This window comes from Hypanus sabinus, chromosome 13 (assembly GCF_030144855.1).
Source record: "Hypanus sabinus isolate sHypSab1 chromosome 13, sHypSab1.hap1, whole genome shotgun sequence".
NCBI lineage: Eukaryota > Metazoa > Chordata > Chondrichthyes > Myliobatiformes > Dasyatidae > Hypanus > Hypanus sabinus.
Window position 1 is genome coordinate 109,507,982 of NC_082718.1, and position 24,410 is coordinate 109,532,391.

The 24,410-nt window shown below is 40.3% G+C and overlaps 1 protein-coding gene across 1 annotated transcript in view; it reads left to right on the forward strand.

Annotated features, from left to right (window-relative positions):
* lztr1 (leucine zipper like post translational regulator 1) overlaps positions 1-24,410 on the forward strand; it is a 72,724-nt gene that overhangs the window by 1,712 nt on the left and 46,602 nt on the right. The window contains exons 2-7 of the mRNA XM_059988438.1: positions 7,239-7,301; positions 11,872-11,928; positions 13,023-13,102; positions 16,636-16,744; positions 17,634-17,717; positions 21,861-21,918. Of these exons, the coding sequence (XP_059844421.1) occupies positions 7,239-7,301; positions 11,872-11,928; positions 13,023-13,102; positions 16,636-16,744; positions 17,634-17,717; positions 21,861-21,918 (451 nt within the window). The remainder of the gene's footprint in view (positions 1-7,238; positions 7,302-11,871; positions 11,929-13,022; positions 13,103-16,635; positions 16,745-17,633; positions 17,718-21,860; positions 21,919-24,410) is intronic.

A 24,410-nucleotide genomic window follows, 5' to 3' on the forward strand; every position in this document is an offset into this window, starting at 1 on the left:
CACCATAGGAAACATCTTGTCCACATCTACTCTGTCTAGGCCTTTTAACATTCAGTAGGTTTCAATGCAATCCGCTCCCCCCCCCCCCCAATCCTTCTAAAATTCCAGCAAGTACAGACCCAGAGCCATCGTATGGTTCCTCGTATGGTAACCCTTTCAGACAGACATACTTTATTGATCCCGAGGGAAACTGGGTTTCATTACATTCGCACCAACCAAGAATGGTGTAGAAATATAGCAATAAATTCATTTGCGGAATTATCCTTGTGAACCACCACCCCTGGACCCTCACCAATGCCAGCACATCTTTTCTTAGATGAGCTCAAAACTGTTCACAATATTCAAGGGGCAGCCTCATGCATGCCTTTATAAAACCTCAGCATCACATCCCTGGTCTTGTATCCCAGACCTCTTGAAATGAATGCTAACGTGCATTTGCCTTCCTGACTACTGACTGTACCTGCAAGTTAACCTTTAGAGTATTCTGCACAAGGACTCCCAAGTGCCCTTGCATCTCAGATTTTTGGATTTTCTCCCCATTTAGAAAATAATCTGCACATTTACTTCTATACCAAAGTGCATGACCATGCAGTTTCCAACGTTATATTTCATTTGCCACTTTGTTGCCCATTTTCCTAATCTAAGTGATTCTGCAGTCTCCCTGTTTCATCAATACTACCTGCCCCTCCACCCAATCTTTCTATTATTTTCAAACTTGGCAACAAAGCCATCTATTCCATCAGCTAAATCAATGATTAAACAGCATAAAAAGAACACAGACCCCTGCGCAACACCACTAGTCACTGGCAGCCAACTAGAAAAGGATCCTTTTATTCCCACTTTCTGCCTCCTATCAATCAGGCAATGTTCTATAATACCTTGGGCTCTTAACTTGGTAAGCAGCCTCATGTGGCCTTCTAAAAGTTCAAATATACAACATTCACTACGTCCCCCTTATCTATCCTACTTGTAATCTCTTCACAGAATTCCAGCAGGTTCGTCAGGTAAGATTTTCCCTGAAGGAAACCATGCTGACTTTGTCTTATCCTGTGTCACCAAGTACTCCATAACCCCATCTTTACCAATTGACTCCAACATCTTCCCAACCACTGAGGTCAGGCTAACTGGTCTATAATTTCCTTTCTGCTGCCTTCCTCCTTTCTTAAAGAGTGGAGTGACATTTGCAATTTTCCAGTCCTCTAGCACCATGCCAGAGTCCAATGATTTTTGAGAGATCATTTCTAATACCTCCATAATCTCAACCACTACCTTTTTTAGAACGCTAGGGTGCAGTTCATCTGGTCTGGTTGACTTGTGTAGCTTTAAGAGGCATGAGAGCAATGTATTAATGAGCACAGATACAGATGCAGATGGGATTAGTTTAGACTGGTATCATGGTCAGTACAGATACAGTCATAAAGTAATGCAGCATGGGAACATGCCCTTTGGCCCAATTAGTCAATGTCGACCACTGCATCCTCCCCGCTAGTCCTAGTTGTAGTATTCAACCCATGACTCTCTTAACCCCTTCCCCTTCATGTAACGATCCAAATGCCTCTACCACTTCTTGCAGCTTATTCCAGGTACTCACTACCCTTTGTGTAAAGAACTCATCTCTCAGGTCTGTTTTAAATCTCCCCTTTTGTATCTGTGCCCTTTAGTTTTAGACTCTTCAGCCCTGATTCATGCTCCTCATCATTTTATGAATTTCTGTGAGATTACTTCTCTTTCTCCTATGCTCCAAAAAATAAAGATCCTGTGTGACCCTCTAGTCCAGGGCAGCATTGTCATAAATCTCTTCTGCACCCTCTCCAGCTTGACAACATATTTCCCATAATTGTTCTATAGTTGTGCGGTGACCAATCAACAGGGATGCATCATTAGAAAGGGCGAACTAAAGTAATACAGGTGCAAGCAGAGCAGCCATTCTTTGATTGGCCACTCTTTTAGCTGGTCTTTAGAGTGGCTTTGACCCATCAGGCTCGGGCGAGATCATGCTTCAGTGAATTAATATGCCAACTTTTTCTTTTTGTTCTTATTTCTTCATTCCTGGACTGCTAGGGCATAGTAGCACAGTGTGAAAGGCTCCAAGGGCAGTATTTTGTAATGTGTGTGGGATGTGGGAAGTTGGGAGACCTTCAGTCTCCCAGATAAACACATCTGCACAAGGTGCACCAAGATGCAGCTCCTCAGAGAATGTAAAGAAATCGGTACTGCAGCTTGACCTTCAATTCATAATAGATGGGAGCTACAGGGAGGTAGCCACCCCTAGATTGTAGGAATCAGTGACTGTCAGGAGAAGGAAGGGAAATGCACAGCCAGTGCAGAGGAAACCGTTGGCAGTTCACCTCAATTATTAGTATACAACTTTAGATATTGTTGAGGGAGATGATCTACCAGGAGAGAGCTACGGTGACCGAGTCTCTGGCACTGAATCTGGTGCTGTGGCTCAGAAGAGCAAAGAGGTGAAAAGTACTGCAGTGCTGATAGAAGATTCCATAGTCAGAGGAACAGGGATGAGATTCTGTAGGCATGATAGAGACGCCTGAATAGTATGTTGCCTCCCTGGTGCCAGGGTCAGGAATGTCTCAGATCGGGTCCATGGCATTCTTGAGGGTGAGCAAGTGGGTCTTTGGCACCAATGAGGTAGGTAGATAAGGTGAGGAAGTCCAAAGGAGAGATTTTCGGGAGCTAGGTAGAAAGCTGAGGAACAGGACCTCCAGGATAGTTATCTCTGGATTGCTGCCTGTGCCATGTGCCAGTGGGGGTAAGAATAGGATGATTTGACAGGTGAATGTGTGGCTGAGGAACTGGTGCAAGGGGCAGGGGTTCAGATTTATGGATCATTGGATCACTCCAGGGGAAGGTATGACCTGTGCAAAAAGGGGCAGATGGCACCTAAACCCGAGGGGATCCAATATCCTTGTAGGCAGCTTCGCTAGAGTTGTTTGGGAGGGTTTAAACAAATTTGGCAGTGGGATGAAAACCAGAGTGACAGTGCTGAGGATAAAGGCAATCTGTAATAAGATTTCCTAGCAAGGTGAGGCTGATGACAGGACTCGATTACAGTCAATAAATGAGTTGCAATGTAAAAGCCAGACAAAACTGGAAAGGGTGAATACAGGACTGAAGGTGATACATTTGAATGCACACAGTATACAGAATAAGATAGATGAACTTGTAGGATAGTTACAGATTTGCAAATATGATATTGTAGGCATCACTGAATCATGGCTGAAAGAAGATTATAGCTCAGAACTTAACGTCCAAGGATACACATTGCATCGAAAGAACAGGCAGGAAGGTAGAGGGGATGGCATAGCTCTGTTAGTTAAAAAATGCAATCAAATCATTAGAAAAAGATAATATAGGGTTGGAAGATACTGAATCATTGTGAGTAGAGCTAAGGAACTGCAAGGATAAAAAGACCCTGATGGTAGTTATGTACAGATCACTAAACAATAGTAAGGATGTGGTCTACAATGGGAGATAGATAATGCATGCCAAAAGGGCAATCTTACAATAGTCATGGGGGATTTGAAAATGCAGGTTGGTACTGAATCCCAAAAGGGGGATTTTTTTTAGAACAGCTCATGGTTGAGCCCACTAGGGGAGCAGCTATTCGGATTTGGGTGTTGGGCAATGAACTGCAATTGATTAGAGAGCTAAAGGTAAAAGAGCCTTCCAATCATAATATGATCAAGTTCACACTGAGATTCAAGAAGCAGCTAAAGTCAGATGTATCAGTATTATAGTAGAATAAAGGAAATTATAGAGGCATGAGAAAGGAGTTGGCCAGAATTGATTGGAAAAGAACACTGGTGAGGGATGACTGCAGAGCAGCAATGGCTGAAATTTCTGGAAGTGATTCGGAAGGCATAGGATGTATGCATCCAAAAAAGGAAGAAGTATTTTAAAGACAAGATGACTCAACCATGGCTAACAAGAGAAGTCAAAGCTAACATAAAAGCCAAAGAGAAGGTGAGTAATAGAGCAAAAATTAATTGGAAGATAGAGGATTGGGAAGCTTTTAAAAACCAACAGAAGGCAACTTAAAAGTCATTAAGAAGGAAAAGATAGAATGCAAAGTAGGCTAGTCAACAATATTAAAAGAGGATACCAAGAGTCTCTTCAGAGACAAAGTGTGAAAGAGAGGTGACAATAGATATTGGAGCACTGAAAAGTGATGCTGGAGAAGTAGTAATGGGGCAGGGGGGACAAGGAAATGGCTGAAGAACTGAATAAGTATTTTACATCAGTCTTCACTGTGGAAGATGCTAGCAGAATGGTAGAAGTTCCAGAGTGTTTGGGGTCAGAGGTGTGTGGAATTGCTACTACTAGACACAAGGTGTTTAGAAACTGAAAGATCTGAAGAATGATAAATCACAAGGACCAGATGGTGTTACACCCCAGGGTTCTGAAAGAGATTGTAGAAGCATTTGTATTGATCTTTCAAGAATCACTAGATTTTGAAATGGTTCTGGAAAACTGAAAAAATTGCATATGTCACTCCACTCTTCAAGAAAAGAGAGAGGCAGAAGAAAGTAAACTCTAGTTAATCTGACGTCAGTGGTTGGGAAGATGTTAAAATCAGTTGTTAAATATGTGACTTCAGGGTACTTGGAGGCACGTGATACAATAGGCCGTGGTCAGCTTGGTTTCCTCAAGGGAAAGTCTTGCCTGACAAATCTGTTGGAATTTCTTGAAGAAATAACAAGCAGGAAAGACAGAGGAAAATTGGTTGACGTTGTGTAATTGGATTTTCAGAAGGACTTTGACAAGGTGCCACGCATAAGACTGGTTTAGAGCCCATGGTATTACAGGAAAGATACTAGCATGGATAAAGCAGTAGCTGATTGGTGGGAGGCAAAGAGTAGGAATGAAGGCAGCCTTTTCTGGCTGGCTGTCGGTGAGTAGTGGTATTCCTTAGGGGTCTGTGTTGGGACTGCTTCTTTTCACGTTACATGTCAATGACTTGGATGATGGAATTGATAGTTGCAAAGTTTGTAGATGATACGAAGATAGGAGGAGGGGCTGGTAGTTTTGAGGAGTAGAGAGGCTACAGAAGGACTTGAATGAGAAGAATGGGCAAAGAAGTGACAGATGGAATATGGTGTTGGGAAGTGTATGGTCATTCACTTTGGCAGAAGAAATAAAAGGGTAGACTATTTCTAAATGGAGAGAAAATGCAAAAATCTGAGACAAAAAGGGGCTTGGGAATCCTTGTACAGGATCCTGCAAAATTAATTTGCAGTTTGAGTCTGTGGTGAGAAAGGCAAAGGTCTGGTAAGCATTCATGTCACAAGAACTAGAATATGAAAGCAAGGATGTAATGTTAGATTTTATAAAGCACTGGTGAGGCCTCACTTGAAGTATTGTGAGCAGTTTTGGGCCCCTTATCTTAGAAAGAATGTGTTGACACTGGAGAGAGTTCATAGGAGGTTTGCCAGAATGATTCCAGGATCGAATGTCCTGTCATATGAAGAGCATTTGATGGTTCTGTGTCTGTATTCTCTGGAATTCAGAAGAATGAGGGGAAAACCTAATTGAAACCTATCAAATGGTGAAACAGCTTGATAGAGTGGATGTGGAGAGGATGTTTCCTTTGGTGAGAGAGTCAAGGACCAGAGGATACAACCTCAGAATAGATGGGTCATCCTTTTAGAACGGAGAAGAGGAGGAATTACTTTAGCCAAGAGTGAAACTGTGGAATTTGTTTCATAGGCAGCTGTGGAGGCCAAATCTCTATGTACATGTAAGCAGAGATTGACACATTCTTGAATGGTCAGGGCATAAAGGGATATAGGGAGAATGGAGGAAACTGGGGCTGAGAGGGATAATGGATCAGCTGGGCCAAATGGCTTAATTAGGTGTGGCCAAAACACTACACAATGCTCCAAATATTGCCTCACCAACATCTTTATGTGCCATGCATTATGACAGCAGAGGAGGCCATAAACAGACATGTCGAAATGGGAAGTAGAATTGAAGTGGGAGGCCACCAGGAGATCCTGCTTTTTCTAGCAGACAGAGTGTAGGTGCTCAGCAAAGCGGTCTCCCAATCTTCGTCTGGTTTCACTGATATACAGGAGGCCACTCCGGGAGCACTGCAGACAGTAGATGACCCAAACAGACTCACAGGTGAAGTGTTGCCTCACCTGGAAAGACTGGGGCTCTGAATGGCAGTGAGGGAAAATATGTGCTAGACGTGGAGGCTAGTGGGATGGTAGGTGAGGACAAGAGGAATCCTTTTCCTGGTGGAGTGGCGGGAGAATGGAGTGAGGGTAGATGCGCATGAAATGGAAGAGATGTGGGTGAGGGCAGCATTGATGGTGGAGGAGGGGAAACCCTTTGAAGAAGCAGGACATCTCAATAGTTCTGGAACAAAAGGTCTTATCTTGAGAGCTGATGCAGCAGAGACGGAGGAACTAAGTTCTGGAATGAAAAGTCTCATCCTGAGAACAGATAGTGAAATGTAATTGGTTGCATAAAATTGAGGGTCCCGAACAGCACGGGAAGAAGGATCCTTTACCTTTTGCTGAAGTTGAAAACCAGTTGATGTAGATTTGCTAATTGGTAGAAAATTTGAGGGGCTTTAAGCAAAATATATTTTGTCAAAAAATGACAGATCTTTGGAGCCCAATCTGCAAAGATGATGGAGACAGAACCCTTCATCACTTTAAGAATGTGGATGACCATTGTCACCTACCAGGGAAGTGAGAGGAATGCTCAGATATAATGAGGAAAATTATGCCCTCTGCATACATTTTTGATTTGATGAAACCCTATACTATATACAAATCCATCAATAATTCCTTATAAATCCATCTTCATATGCATATCCTCTGTGTAAGCCAGGCACATGCTGAAATCAAGCAGTCTGCTGAAAGAACTGTGTAGCCTTATCAGGGTTTTGGCCCATGAGTCAACAGTTCCTTCCCCAACACCCCACAGGTGCTGCTCCACTAGCTAAATTTCTCCAGCAGACTCTCTGTTGTTTCACATAAATTTCTTTTTTTTTTACACACACCAAGCTTCCAATAACACTTAAGTACTTTCTCTCTTATGTTTTAAAAAAAAACACTCAGAAATCTCTCCCTATTTTGTAAAAGATCATATGTGCAATATATTAAAATGGTTATCCAGTACCTTACATATGCAACAGATCAAAGTTTATCATAAAATGTTGTAGACATCAATCAAATAAAGTTGTTGATGTGTATTTCCTTTTTCCATAGGCGAAGTAAGCATACTGTTGTGGCCTATAAGGATGCAATCTATGTGTTTGGAGGAGACAATGGGTATGTACTGAAATAAGTCCTTTAAGGTATCTAAACTAATCATTATATTGCATTGTGATTTCCACAGGATCTCTCCAACAACAAAATGCACAAGGGCCATTCTAAGACTTAAGGCTAAATCTTTGTAAATAAAGCCATTGTAGTGTAAGCCTAGGCTCACTGAGGAGGATGGAATAAGCTTTAGTTTGTCAGTAGTTCCATGCAGAGGAATCGATACTTGTCAGCGCTAGTACTGTTACTTTACATTGCAGTTTCATTATGCAAAATCTATTAAATGAAGATACTTCTTTTCATGTTTGATGCAACGGTCGGACATCCTGACTTACTGTTTGAACTCCACCAGTGAGTTCCTGTCTGTATTTCACTGGAGTTCAGTACTGAGACCTGAACTTGCTCCAATTGCCCCTCCCTTGCACTTTCATACTCTACAATCTGATGAATGGGGATAGCATGGCTGTCGGAAGAAAGGTATTTTTAAAAAAAAATTATTTGGGTCTTGTGTTTTTGATTTCTTTGAACAGCAATCTTTTTTTTGTTTGCTTTTCCCCAATTCATTGTGATGGATGACAAATTACTGCTCCATCTGCTACAGATTTTTGGAAAGGTTTTGTGAGCAGGTTACTATTATTAGAGGTCCTGTCGCTGTCTAGGCCTTCACTGCCTTGCTGCTGAGCTACATGAGGTGGCAAGACTGGGATCGGATTAAGACAGGTTAAAGTAAAGGGCAAGTGGCAAGTTCTGGAGGCAGGCTCACCTCAGGAAAGGTCCCTTGTGATTTTCCCTTCATATACCATGTAGTTGAAACCATTTTGTAGAATGTATAATTTGAAATAAACATAATAAGATCATAAGATATAGGAGCGATATTAGGCCATTTGACCCATCAAGTCTGCGTTGCCACTCTGTAATGGCTGATTGATTTTCCTCCTCATTGATTTTCGTGCCTCCTCCAAGGAACCTTTGATGCCCTACTAATGAAAAACCTATTGACCTCTGCTTTAAATACCCACATCATATCACTCAGTGTACATTTGCTATAACACTTTAATTTCACTTGAATACTCCATAACTAAATATATACTGTATACCATTAAGTATTTCATTATTACCAGTTTGAAAAACCTTTTAAATAGTATAGGAGAAAGTATTTTTTTTACAAATGGATTCTAATAGTTCTTGTTTTAATAAAGCTACAATGTAAAAATGTTTATATATGAATAAATACATTTTCTAGAAACTTTCCAGCTAATTCTGGAGGCTCAGTATCTGTTCTAAATTGGCCGGAGTGCACATAACCATAATGTTTTGGTATTAAGTCATTAAGAGATGTATACCTTGTTGCAGTGCAACATTATTTTATATTGTGGGTATATGAAAGTGGTATATACTTCAATTAATCATGATTCTTCCTATAGGAGATGAATAAAATATGAATAAAATGTGTATGCGCACATTCCACAGTGATTCACCACATTGTGTTATGGATGCACAGCTACCAGAGGGAAAAATGCCAGTCATTTCACATTTTGCTGACTTCAGAAAGGAACATGGGATTTATAACAAATTCTCAAATTGTTGAAGATAAAACACTATAGCACAGGAACAGGTCCTTTTACCTACAATGTTGTGTCAACAGACAGACATACTTTATTGATCCCAAGGGAAATTGGGTTTCATTTCAACCAAGAATAGAGAAGAAATATAGCAATATAAAACCATAAATAATTAAATAATAATAAGTTAATCATGCCAAGTGGAAATAAGTCCAGGGCCAGCCTATTGGCTCAGGGTGTCCAACACTCTGAGGGAGGAGTTGTAAAGTTTGATGGCCACAGGTAGGAATGACTTCCTTTGACGCTCAGTGATACATCTCGGTGGAATGAGTCTCTGGCTGAATGCACTCCTGTGCCTAACCAGTACATTATGGAGTGGATGGGAGTCATTGTCCAAGATGGCATGCAACTTGGACAGCATCCTCTTTTCAGACACCACCGTCAGAGAGTCCAGTTCCACCCCCACAACATCACTGGCCTTACGAATGAGTTTGTTGATTCTGTTGGTGTCTGCTACCCTCAGCCTGCTGCCCCAGCACACAAAAGCAAACATGATAGCACTGGCCACCACAGGCTCATAGAACATCCTCAGCATCGTCCGGCAGATGTTAAAGGACCTCAGTCTCCTCAGGAAATAGAGACTGCTCTGACCCTTCTTGTAGACAGCCTCAGTGTTCTTTGACCAGTCCAGTTTATTGTCCATTCGTATCCCCAGGTATTTGTAATCCTCCACTATGTCCACACTGACCCTTGGGTGGAAACAGGGGTCACCAGTGCCTTCGCCCTCCTCAGGTCCACCACCAGCTCCTTAGTCTTTTTCACATTAAGCTGCAGATGATTCTGCTCGCACCATGTGACAAAGTTTCCCACCGTAGCCCTGTACTCAGCCTCATCTCCCTTGCTGATGCATCCAACTATGGTAGAGTCATCAGAAAACTTCTGAAGATGGCAAGATTCTGTGCAGTAGTTGAAGTCCAAGGTGTAGATGGTGAAGAGAAAGGGAGACAGGACAGTCCCCTGTGGAGCCCCAGTGCTGCTGACCACTCTGTCTGACACACAGTGTTGCAAGCACATGTACTGTGTTCTGCCAGTCAGGTAATCACCTGCATCACTGTCAGCTTCTCACCCAGCAGAGCAGTGCGGATGGTGTTGAACGCACTGGAGAAGTCAAAAAACATGACCCTCACAGTGCTCGCCGGCTTGTCCAGGTGGGCATATACACGGTTCAGCAGGTAGACGATGGCATCCTCAACTCCTAGTCGGGGCTGATAGGCGAACTGGAGGGGGTCTAAGTGTGGCCTAACCAAAGGCTGGAGCTGCTCTAGAACAAGTCTCTCCAGGGTCTTCATGATGTGGGAGGTCAATGCTACTGGTTTGTAGTCATTGGGGCGCTGGGGCAAAGCGTCTTCAATACAGGAACGAGGCAGGACATCTTCCACAGCACAGGAACCCTCTGGAGACTCAGGCTCAGGTTGAAAACATGGTGAAGTATTCCACATAACTGGGGGGCACAGGCTTTGAGCACCCTGGGGCTGACACCATCCGGACCTGCAGCCTTGCTTGGATGGAGACATTTCAGCTGTCTTCTCACCTGTTCAGCTGTGAAGCCCACCGTGGTGGTTTCAAGTGAGTGAAGGGTGTAGTCACAAGAGCAGAGTGGGGGGCTGTGAGGAGGGGTAGGAGGGGAAAGTGGAGTATGTGTTGGTTGGGGGCTGACAACAGATGAATCATGTGGGGGATGACCAGGGGCTACAGTGTCAAATCTATTGAAGAACAGGTTAAGTTCGTTGGCCCTGTCCACACTGCCTTCAGCTGCTCTGTTGCTGGTTTGCCGGAACCCAGTGATGATCCTCATCCCACTCCAGACCTCTCTCATTATATGCCTAATTAAACCAATCCCATCAAGCTTATGTTTGCCTATCTGCTCTTGCGAACTGATTCTCAACTAATCAATGTAATATTCCTAACTTGATGGAGCATTTTCCTTTGCCATGAGCAAAATTAGATAAAGGTGTAATAGTGCTTGTTGCTGACAACAAATATTGTATTCTATTATTTTATGATGAATGTTGATCAGTGACATTTTAGGTAGCAACAATATCAGCAGCAATATACGATCCACTCGCTCTCCTCTTCTATCAGCTTCTTTCCTCTGTAGCTCTTTATCTTTCCTAACCACCTGGCTTTCTTCCTCCACCTTTGTAATCTGGCATCTTCCCCCACCCTTTCCATTCCTGAAGAAGGGTCTTGGCCAAAATGTTGACTATTTATGTATTTCCATAGATGCTGCTTCACCTCCCGAGTACTTCCAGCATTTTGTATATCTTTCTATGATAACAATGGTCATTTAAGTTCAATATTTTATGGCTGCTTGGCTTGAGAAATGCATTGTTTTGTTTCCTACTTTTATCTCACTTCTAAATGTTCTCTACTTTTTTGAGGGTATGCCATGATTTTTGTGCAAAACGAGTAAATGTCCACTCTTACCCACTATAATTTTGTAAGAAAAACAATACAACTTGGATTGCAATAATTACTATGGCATCAACAGCTGTTTGTTGACCACTTAAAATGTTAGATAATATTTCCTGTCTCTTTCAGGGAAAAAAAAGATCGTTTTCAAGCTGTTGCCATTCTGTTGAACCTGAAATAGATTTGTGGTATATACTATGTGCATGAGCAAAGTCTCCTGAGTACGCTGCCTGATTGAGATTTGAATAGCTCAAGAATCCTGTAGGTTTTTGCATTATGTTGAATTACTGGAGAGTACTGGGAATTAAATATTTGCCAACAAAAATGAGGTGAATACAAATTGAATGTTTCAACTCAAGATGTACATGGGCATTAGCAGACTGTTATATGGATCCTTGGCAAAATTCAGTGATGATTTTTGTGTCTTGGCCACAGGTGTCAACGAATTCTTTAGATGCCCAAAATATATATTGCATAAAAAGGGGAAATGCAATGACAGCAAATTAATCTTCCATGAATGATGCACCAACTTTGTTTTTCTGCAGGAAGAACATGTTAAATGACCTGTTAAGATTTGATGTGAAGGACTGCTCTTGGTGCAGGTATGTACAAAGACAAAGTTATTAGAACAATTGGAATGAAAAAACAAACTCCAAAGTGCTTTATGGAAACAATTTCTGACCCAGGACTTGAAGGATACAGAGGGATGATCAGTGATGTAGAAGAATAAATGGGCTTTGGTTAAATTCTATTACAATGGGTGATTGATAAGTTGGTGGTCTAAGGTAGAAGGAGTCAATTTTAGAAAACCTAGCACATTTATTTTTCAACATAGTTTCCTCCTACATGTACGCACTTAGTCCAGCGGTCGTGGAGCATATGGATCTTGGACCTCCAGAAAGTGTCCACAAGCAGGGGTAATTGATAAGTTTGTGGCCTAAGGTAGAAGGAGATGAGTTATTAACTTAAAACTCTTGAAAAATAAATGTGCTAGTTTACCCCTCGTAAGTGGGAATGTAGGACTAGTATGAATGACAGTTATGCTGTGATTGTTATGAGAAATGGGAGCACACAAATAATAGATGATGTATTCTGTGATCCTTGAATTAAAATAACAAGTATAAATATTTTGGTGCTGGTCTCATCTTCCTTATTTACCCAGTCATATTCCACTTGTACTTTTTTTTTTAATAAGTCCTTTGGTCCCATATTGAAGGCATGACCATTTCCTCACTTTGTCTAATACATTTTGAACATTATGCAAGACTGTTGGTCATGTTCTAGTGTAAAATTCAATCTTTAACTATGTGGAGATAGTGACTTGACTAGGATATTTTCACAAACTAATTTTAGATTTTTAACTTAATTGTGCATTTAGTGGAGGGAAAAACAATATTGTTGATGGAATTCTATTAATCTTGATTGACTACAACTGACAGGTGCTTTAATGGTCCTTGTCTGAAAACCTCCTGTTTCATAGTGGTTAAACCCATCAGACTTTCTGCACAGAGCACAGAAGTTTGATCGGTGTTTTCCACTTCTGTCATATATTGGTGAACATGCTTGAGGCATAACAGTGTATCCATATCCTTTACTCTACAGTGTATAATTTAGGAGGCTGGCTTCATACAGACGATTTTTATTTTACAAAAGAGTGACAACAAAAATAATCTTTGTTTCTAATTTTCTTGATCAGAGCTTTTACAACAGGGTCTCCACCTGCGCCCAGGTACCATCACTCTGCTGTTGTGTATGGAAGCAGCATGTTTGTGTTTGGTAAGTCATGGCAGAGTTCTGAAGATGATTCCATTCATTTGTGCATTTATCTTTTATTTATATTCAATTATAAACTCTAATAACTGTTTGAAAGCTAGAGAATATGATCTAATTAGTACCATGTTACAGTCTACATTTTTATTTAACTACTTTCTTTCTGAGGAGGAATTTCCTTTGGCAGAGGGTGGTGAATCTGTGCAGGCCAAATGATTGAATGTATTTAAGGCAAGGATTGATCAGTTCTTGATCGGTAGAATGGTTAAGGATTAGCGGGTTGTGAAAATAATCAGCCATCTTTGAATGGCAGAGCAGAGACAACAGGTCAAATTATCTAATCTGCTACACTTTATTGCCTTCTTTCATGTCCCATTCTACATTAGAGAATGCACAACTCTGAGCAATTGATGGAAAGTAGATGTGCTTATTTATTGTGGTCATTAAGTTATTTTGCACCAGATACATTTTAGGTAAATTTCAGTCCAAGTTCATCCCCTCTCTGAGAGTACCTTTTTTAAAGCTTAATTTCTTGTACAAGTAAATGCCGATGAAATTGGGCTCTTATATCCTTATTCCTGAACTGTGGAAGGATTGCATTAATTTATTTTTTGTGAAGTTCTAAACCTTTGTTGTTACAGTGGCATGCAAAAGTTTGGGTACCCCTGGTCAAAATTTCTATTGCTGTGAATAGTTAAGTGAGTAGAAGATGAACTGATCTCCAAAGGTCATAAAGTTGAAGATGAAACATTCTTTTCAACATTTTAAGCAAGATTTGTGTATTTTTGTTTTGTACAATTTTAGAGTGGGGAAAAAAGGAAAGGAGGACTGTGCAAAAGTTTGGGCACCCCAAGAGATTTGAGCTCTCAGATAACTTTTACCAAGGTCTCAGATCTGAATTAGCTTGTTAGGGCTATGGCTTGTTCACAGTCATCATTAAGAAAGGCCAGGTGATGCAACTTTCAAAGCTTTATAAATACCCTGACTCCTCAAACCTTGTCCCAACAATCAGCAGCTATGGGCTCCTCTAAGCAGCTGCCTAGCTCTCTGAAAATTAAAATAAATGATGCCCACAAAGACTATAAGAAGATAGCAAACAGTTTTCAGGTAGTGGTTTCCTCAGTTCATAATGTAATAACCAAGGAGTAATCCTTTTTTGTTTGAAACTGTAAACGATAGAAATAAAAAAAGTAATCTTGCTTAAAATATTAAAGGAATGTGTCATCTTTAACTTTATGCCTTTTGGAAATCAGGTCATTTGTTACACTGGCTTAGCTATTCACAGTAACAGAAATTTTTACCAGGGGTGCCCAAACTTGCTACTGCATGTCACACTATCAACAAACCAAATAAAGTCCTAACTGTACATTGAATAACTTGGTCAAATTGGGTTTGTGATCTGACATTTCAACAATTTGTTTTTTATGTAATTGGGACTGGACTTTTGATTAAACTAATATTACAGGGCAGCAATGAATTGAAACCCTCAACACCAAATCCATAACCAAGAAAGCCCAGCAGCGTCTCTACTTTCTACAAAGGCTGAGAAAAGTCTATCTCCCACCCCGCATCCTCACCACATTCTACAGAGGATGTATCGAGGGCATCCTGAGCAGTTGCATCACTGCCTGGTTTGGAAATTGCACCATCTCGGATTGCAAGACCCTACAGCGGATCGTGAGGTCAGCTGAGAAGATCATCAGGGTCTCTCTTCCCGCCATTACAGACATTTACACCACACACTACACCTGCAAAGCTAACAGCATTGTGAAGGACCCCACGCACCCCTCATATAAACACTTCTCCCTCCTGCTATCTAGCAAAAGGTACCAAAGCATTCAGGCTCTCACGACCAGACTCTGCAACAGTTTCTTCCCCCAAGCCATCAGATTCCTCAATACCCAGAGTCTAGACTGACACCTACATCATTTATTATTATATTGAAATTTGTCCTCTGCTCTGCCTAATGTCTTGTTTGTTAATTAATTATTGTAATGCACTGTTTTGATGCACTTCATGTAGTCCTGTGTAGGTCTGTAGTCTAGTGTAGTTTCTGTGTTGTTTTACATAGTCTAGTGTAGCCTTAAGTTGTCTCACATAGTCTGGTGTAGTTTTGTGTTGTTTCATATAGCACCATGGTCCTCCTGGAGGAACATTGTTTTGTTTTTACTGTGTACTGTACCAGCAGTTTTTGGTTGAAATGACAATAAAAAGCAACTTGACTTGAAAAGAGACAAATAGTTTCTTTTGGATTTGGATCTTATGTACCTGTAGCTTAAGAGCAGAGATTGATTAAAGGAAAGAGTTTTCACTTTTATGGTCTACGTGCATGAATTCAATGAAATCTTGATTTTAATAAACACAGAATATAAGTTCTGAAAGTATACCTGTACACTTGCTGTTAAATAGCTAATCTGCCAATCACGTAGTATCAACTCAATGCATAAAAGCATCAGACGTGGTCAAGAGATTCAGTTATTAAGACCAAACATCAGAATGGGGAAGAAATGTGATCTAAGTGACTGTGGAAGGATTGTTTTTGCCCAACAGGGTGGTTTGAATATCTCAGAAACTGATGCTCTTCTGTGATTTTCATGCACAGAAGTCTATAGAATTTACAGAGAATGGTGCTAACAACAAAAAAATCCATTGAGTGGAAGTTTTGTGGGCAGCTTGTTAATGAGATCAGAGGAGAATGGTTCAAGCTAGCAGAAAAACAACAGTAAGTAAAATAACCACATGTTACAACAATGGCGTGCAGAAGAACATTTCTGAGTGCACAACATGTTGAACCTTGAAGTAAATGGGCTGCAGCAACAGAAGACCACACTGGGTTCCACTCCTGTGTGTATAAAATGCTATAATTGCTGAATGAGAAACAACTGAGAGCAAAATACACCTGAATCCTCCCTTTACTTGCTAATTAACAAAGTAGTGATTTTTGGTAGGCTATCAATTGCTTGTACATTTGTGTAAATGTAGTAATGTGAGTTGAGATGATTCATTGCTTTGAATGATAGAAACCCTTACAATTGCTTGCTCTGCTGAGATTTTCAGTAACCCAACAATAGACTCACAAAAACTAAAAATCTCCTGCCAAGAAAAATCCAGATATAAAATATGCTGTTTTAATGACTACAACAAATCAAAAAATTGCATAATGCTTATTGTGATGATGCTTTCAATGAAGTGTAGGCACTATCATCATGTGGAGTAAAGTTGTGGGATCATCCTTTGTCAGGATACCAGGAAAGCTCTTTTGCACTCCCTCACATAATACAAGGATATCATTTGTATCAACATGAAAGTGCAAAGAGCAACTTGAGACTATATGCTCTCATCTTTGGAGTTTATCTTGGCTCATAACCACTTGGGTGTTATTCCTAAACCAAATATATAGCTAGATTTAGAAAATCTAAATGAAGAGTAACATGTAGCCCAGAGAAGGAAGCTATGATATGTTGCAGGTGGAGTAGTCAGGGTTATGAGGTCTACTTTGCCTGTTGGTTAGTGAACGCAAGTTACCTTGCCTTTTATAGGTGGCTACACTGGAGATATTTATTCCAATTCCAACTTACAAAACAAGAATGATCTGTTTGAATATAAGTTTGCCACAGGCCAGTGGACAGAATGGAAAGTAGAAGGCAGGTAAGCTTCGTCCATTAGGTTGAAGATTAATATTTGGCACTACATTTTGTGTTTGTGATGGGCTGCATGGTAAAATAATGTATTGATGCTTTATTTTTCTGTTCTGTGCCAAGTTTTGCTCTGGATAAGCTCTCAGAGATCTTTAAAACCTCTTTTATTACCTACCGATAATCTAATATACAAGGGCATGAACATATTGACACCCTTGGAACATAATGAAAAGTGATATGACTTCAGCCAATTTTTGCAGATGATATTCTCACAGGTGCTTTTTTTTTAAAAAAAAAAAATTGAGTATAAATTATTTTTTAATTTGCAAAACTATTTTCATTCCAGTGCATCCTGTTTCCAAACCCAGAGGCTATTTTACCATATTCTGACATTGGCATTGTGTAATTAATTCCTTATATTCTTGCCCCAGTCTTTATAGCTGAAATTGAAAATAATGTAATGCAAATCCAAGCTTTCATTATGTATTTCTCATTGAATTTTGAATTTTTTATCAAATAAATATGCCTTTTATAATTAACTGTAAAGGCAGGTAATATTCCACATCTAATATATGGAGTAGTCTTGTCATTTTTTTTGTCTGCCTGGGCACACGGAATTTCAAAATAGAATAAAGGAACCCACAAGGAAAAACGCATATTCAATATTTTTCATGTTTCTAATGTCTATTCAAGCCTCTTGTCATCATATGTTGTCTATTAGACTCTCAGCTTGTAGCCTACACTTTAATAATTATTGTCCCATTGGAACCCTCTGAGCTCCTCAGTTGATTAAATAGTCCATTAATGGAAGTTTCTCACATTCTGTACATTCTACTAAAACTAGATTACTATAATTAGCTATGTAAAATTTTTAGTTGCAAAATGTATTTGTAACGCAGGTTGCCAGTTGCAAGGTCAGCTCACGGAGCCACGGTTTACAGTGATAAGCTATGGATCTTTGCCGGCTATGATGGTAATGCAAGGTAAAGTGAATATTTAATGAAAATAGTTTATTATCTTGCTAACTATTAGTTCAATTGCAATGTTGACCAGAAATTGGAGTCAAATGTTCAACTACAGATTATTCTTGTCAGCTGATAAATTAAAGTGGTATGCAGATCCACCACATGCAGACTAAGGTTAACTAGTGACCCAATGATGTCATATTATCCTTATTAATGTATGTGGACAATAACACTTTAATAGTGTAATTGCCTTTAATTGTAGACCAGACGTTCTGTGGAGATGTAAAAAAAAAGGGGGGGGCTTTATTAAAAGCATAAGAGATTTTCTAGATGTTGGTTATCCTAAGTTACACACACAAAGTGCTGGAGGAACTCAGCAGATTAGACTGCATCTACGAAGATAAATAAACAGGTGACTTTTCAGGCTGATGAAAGGTTCTGATGAAGGGTCTTGGCCCAAAATGTTGATTGTTTATTCCTCTTCAGAGATGCTACCTGACCTGCTGAGTTCCTCCTTTATTAAATGTGCAGGTTGGTAGGAACTTTCTTGCATCAGATTCTGTGTATTACATTATATGAAATGATAGGTTACTCCTTGGTTTTTAGGCTAAAAAAAGTAAGAAACAAAAATACATGTTTTAGCTTGAAAGGAGTTGAATAAAAGAGTATCTTTTTAGAAATACTTGATTACAGTACAGTCACCAGTTTGAAAAACCACATTGTGGTGATATTATAGAACATAAAATAGTACAACACATTACAGGCCCTTCGGCCCACAATGTTGTGCCGACCCTCAAACCCTGCCTCCCATATACCTGTCTAGTAGTCTCTTAAACTTCACTAGTGTATCTGCCTGCACCACTGACTCAGACAGTGCATTCCATGCACCAACCACTCTGAGTGAAAAACCTTCCTCTAATATCCCCCTTGAACTTCCCTCCCTTTACCTTAAAGCCATGTCCTCTTGTACTGAGCAGTGGTGCCCTGGGGAAGAGGCGCTGGCTGTCCACTCGTGTCTATTCCTCTTAATATCTTGTACACCTCTATCATGTTTCCTCTCATCCTCCTTCTCTCCAAAGAGTAAAGCCCCAGCTCCTTTAATCTCTGATCATAATCCATACTCTCTAAACCAGGCAGCATCCTGGTAAATCTCCTCTGTACCCTTTCCAATGCTTCCACATCTTTCCTATAGTGAGACGACCAGAACTGGACAGTATTCCAAGCAACACACACACAATGCTGGTGGAACACAGCAGGCTAGGCAGCATCAACAGGAAGAAGCACTGTCGATGTTTTGGGCCGAGACCCTTCGTCAGGACTGTGGTAGCAGAGGAATACCCTGGAGTTATCAAAGCAGTGCAGTTAAATACCTAAGTTCATGTTCTTTATCTTTTTTGTAGATGAATGGCTGAAATAGGGCAACATTGTTCTGCTCAATACATCACAGGATATAGATTGCACTGGAGAGGGGCCCGTGGAGACTTGCCAAAATTGGCAAGTTATTAGTTACAAAGGAATATTGGATAGGCTGGCAAGAGGAAGCTGAGGGGTTGTTTCAGATATAAAAATGTCATGAGGAACTGGGAAAAATAAAGAGTTATTTTAAAAACTGGTGGTAAAGATTTGTAGTAATTGATGAAAGGATAAGAGGAGAAATGGACAGAGTGTGATAGGGCTCTGAAGGTGTAGATAATTGCACAGTGATCATACTCTATGGGTGCAGTCATTTTCCACATACACACTTTGGGTTGCTCTTGACCTCTTAATTTCTTTATTTTCCTCAAATGTGTAGTAAATCTAACCAGTGTTTTTATTTTTATTTTGCCTAAGCAATCAGAGTGTGACAATTTAGCATATTCTCAGCAGATTACTTGCCAAATTTACATTATATTGGTCCAGTCATCTGTGGAGGGAAGGGGATAGAAAGTTAAAATTTAAGGTCAGGTCTTCCATCATCATTATCCTACTTTGTTTTTAAGTTTGCAACTTTATTTTACCTATGGGGTTTGTTCAGTTTACTGCCTTCCCTTCTTGATAGCTGTATTTAATTTTTAAGGGCACTTCATGTTTTTTTTTGGCTTTTTATTTGCTTTCATAAAATTATATGGCCATGAAACAGGCCCTCCAGCTCAAATTGTCCATGTTGACCAAAACAGCTAACTAACTTCATCCAATTTTCCTACATTTGCCCCATATACCTCTGAATTTTTCCTATCCATGTACCTGTCAAAAATACCTCTGACACCTCTCCTGGCAGTTCAGTGTACTGTATATACCCACTGTCCTCTGTATGGAAAACCATTCCAATCTTTTCCCACTCATCTTTAACTATGCCCTTTTAATATTATATTCCCCTACCCTTGAAAAAAGACTGATTATCTTCACTATCTATGCCTGTCATAATTTTATTGAACTTGCTCCTCATTCTCCACTGTCTTGCTTGAGTGAGTCTAATTTCCTTACAATGATTCATTAGAAACTTGTCATTTTAAAATTCTTTCATATGCAGTTTCAGAATTGGATTTAATATCACGGGCAAATGTTATGAAATTTGTATTTTTGCAATAGATAATCATTTTTTTAAATGGCAGAAAATAAGCTATCCCTAAAATGTTGAGTATGTGTCTTCAGGCTCCTGTATCACCTCCTTAATGATAACAATGAGAAGAAGGCATTTCTTGGGTGATGGGGGGGGTCCATAATGACAGATGTCAATGTTCTCAGACCCATGATGGAGCTGGCTGAGTTTACAACTTTCTGCAGTTTTTTTCACCCCCCAATCCTCTGTAGTGGCCCCTCCATATCAGATGATGATGCAACCAGTTAGAATGCTTTTCACAGTACATCTGTAGAAATTTGTTTGAGTCTTCAATGACATAGCATGTCTCCTCAAATTCTTAATGAAACATAGCTGTTGCTGTGTCGTCTTTGTAATTGCATGTTGGGCCCGGGATAGATCTTTAGAGATGCAGTTTTTAATTGACTTACAGAATGTGAGTACCACAAGCATAGCTAGTATTCATTAATGGTGAATTGCATTCTTCAGCTGCTACCTTCTTTTAGTGAAGGCACTCCCTCTCTGCTGTTGGATGAAAAGTTTATGATTTGACCTCTGCCATGAAGAAAGAATAGTGGCATATTCTCAAGTCAGAGTGGTGTATGACTTGGAGGGGAACTTGCAGATTGTTATGTTTCCCATGCACCTGGTCACCCTGTTTCTTTAAGTGATAGAAGTCCTGAGGTTGGGAACTGCTGTCTAGCTAGCTGAATCAAGTAACCATAAAGCATTTTGTAGATGGTGCACAGTGAAACCAGTAATGCAGAGAATGAATGTATAATGTGGTCGATGGGTTATAAGTCATGATGACTACTTCATTTCAGATGGTCTTGAGCTTCTTGAACATTCGTGGAACTTTACATCCAGGAAAGTGGACAATATATCATTACATTCCTGAAATACATTGTAGTTGGTAGAAAGGCTTTGTGGAGATGAATAGTGAGCTGGAGGCCATGGGATACCACCTTCAATAGCTACTGTATTTATGTGAATGGTCTAGTTAACTTTCATATCAATGGCTAGTTTTTTTTTTCCAGAAAATGTAGAATCCATCTTTTCAATATCTTAACTTTAGTTTTGCTTTAATAATCAGAACTAAATATTAGTGCCGAGGTTTGAAGACTGATCAATCCAATTTAAATGTCAAAGTGGTGGTTTTACTTTGTCTCATTGCAGATGGTCATTGCCTGGCACTCTTGTTGTATACATTTTATGATTTGCCAACCCACTTAATATTGCTAAATGCAGATATTGGCTGGTTCATTCCCCTAGGAGTTGTGAATGGAGCTTGGTTATGCATTCACCAGCGGAAATCCCCAGTTCTGACATTGATTCCAAAAATATTTGCCTTATCCCCAAACTTAAGTTTTCTTTCTCTTGTGTGGCTTAATAGCACTGTGCATCACTTGGATGGAGAGCAGACTACTGTTAATTAACTGAATTGGATTTATTCAGCTTTTTGTGAACCTGGGCATTTTTCCACACTGTTGGATGGATCTCAATGTCCTAACTGTACAGAAACCAAATTTTGGACAGCATATTCAGAATGATATTGAGGTGCTGTGTGTTTATGAAATTGTTAAATGTGATACTTTTCCTTTCAGACTGAATGATATGTGGACCATAGGTCTCAATGACAGAGAGATGGCATGCTGGGACGAGGTAAGAAGTTGCAAATGTGGCAAAATCAAAACTGTTGTGAAAGCTTGAAATAAATGTTGTTGTTTTGTTTGGTTTTTGAAATAAGTTTCATACTGTTGTATGAATTGGGAAGTGTTTGCTCTTCATTAGAAGGGTCAGAGGCGTGTGTGTATGCCTTGCATGGTGTACATTATGTTTAGAAATTGTGAAGTGTAATATTTTGCAATCGCCAATGAGAGCCAAGGGTGAATCTAAGAAGATTTGATTTGTTGAATTGAATCATAGAACATTTCACAACTTTTCCTCATCCACAGCATGGAGAAGTAGACGTTTCCTAGCATTTGGTTCTATGGACACAAGCTGTTCTTGTATCTTTATTCCGCAACTCTTAGTCTGATTGGTGTAGTTTGTGCATTAGCTATATAATCCCTGGAGGCATCATATGATCATAATCCACTTCACTTTTGCTAAATTTTCCAGAAGGATGGAAAATCCTTTCATTTTCAAGTTTCAGGACCATGGTGCTACATGAAACAGTACAAAAACTACACTGAACTACATAACAACAACACAGAAAAATACTACACAAGACTACAGACCTACCCAGGACTGCATAAAGTGCACAAAACAGTGCAGGCATTACAATAAATAATAAACAAGACAATAGGCACAGTAGAAGGCAGTAAGTTGGTGTCAGTGCAGGCTCTGGGTATTGACAAGTCTTTTGGCTTGGGGGAAGAAACTGTTAAATAGTCTGGTCGTGATGCCTTTTCCCAGAATGTGATGAGGATAGGGGGTGGGAGATGGACTTTCCTCAGCCTTCACAGAAGGTAGAGATGCTGCTGGGTTTTCGTTGCTATAGAGCTGGTGTTGAGGGACCAGGTGATATTCTCCGCCAAGTGAACACCAAGAAATTTGGTGCTCTTAATGATCTCTACTGAGAAGCCATCGATGTTCAGCGGGGAGTGGTCGCTCCATGCCCTCCTGAAGTCAACAACCATCGCTTTTGTTTTGTTCACTCTCAGAGACAGGTTGTTGGCTCTGCACCAGTCTGTTAGCTGCTGCACCTCCTCTCTGTATGCTGACTCGTCGTTCTTACTGATGAGACCCACCATGGTCGTGTCATCGGCGAAATTTATGATGCGATTCAAGCTGTGTATTGCTGCTCATGGGTCAGCAGAGTGAACAGCAGTGGACTGAGCACACAGCTGTGGGGTGGGGGGGGATTCCGTGCTGAGTGTGATGGTGTTGGAGATGCTGCCTCCGATCTGGACTGACTAAGGTCTCCCAGTCAGGAAGTCTAGTATCCAGTTGCAGAGGGAGGTGTTCAGGCCCAGTAGGCTCAGCTTTCCAATCAGCTTCTGAGGAATGATTGTGTTGAATGCTGAACTGAAGTCTATGAACAGCATTCGAAAATACGTGTCTTTTTTGTCCAGGTGGAGGATGATGGCAATGGCGCTATCTGTTGAACGGTTGGGACGGTACACGAACTGCAGGGGGTCCATAGAAGATTGAGGGGGGATCTTATTGAAATGTATAAAATTCTAAAGGGATTGGACAGGCTAGATGCAGGAAGATTGTTTCTGATGTTGGGGAAGTCCAGAACTAGGGGTCACAGTTTAAGAATAAAAGGGGAAGCCTTTTAGGACCGAGATGAGGAAAAACTTCTTCACAGAGAGAGTGGTGAATCTGTGGAATTCTCTGCCACAGGAAATAGTTGAGGCCGGTTCATTGGCGATATTTAAGAGGAAGTTAGATATGGCCCTTGTGGCTAAAGGGATCGGGAGTATGGAGAGAAAGCAGGTACAGGGTTCTGAGTTGGATGATCAGCCATGATCATACTGAATGGCAGTGCAGGCTCAAAGGGCCGAATGGCCTACTCCTGCACCTATTTTCTATGTTTCTATAGAGTAACATAGCATAGAAAGCCCTTTGGCCCAACATCCATGACCAACCTAGATGCCCATTTAAACTAGCTCTTTTGCCTGTATTTAGTCCTTATCTCTCCGAACCTTCCCTATCTACCTATCCAAGTGCCCTTTAAATGTTGTCAGTATATCTATCTCAACCATATTCTCTGGCAGCTTGTTCCACATATGTATTACCCAATGTGAAGAAGCTACCCTTGGGTCCCTTTTTAAATCTTTCTCTTCTCACCATAAACCTATGCCCTCTATTTTTGATTCCCTTTCCCTGGAGCAAAAATGTGTGCATTCACTCTACCTATATCCCTCAGGATATAATGAAAAGGGTCCCTCAGTAAGTCAGAATGCCTCCCACCTAGGCTAGGTACGTTTTCTACTTTGAAAATTGCCTGTCTTCTATATGCCTGTGGCTTTTCATTTTTAATCCTTTTCAGTGTAATTGATACTCTCCTTGCTGCAACATTGACCTCATCTTCATAATAAATATGCAAAATATTCATTTAATATGTTAAATCTACCTTTTGCTTCTTTGGATCTTGTTTATGGCTTTTAAAAGTCTGTCCTTTTATCTTTATGAACCTTTTCCTA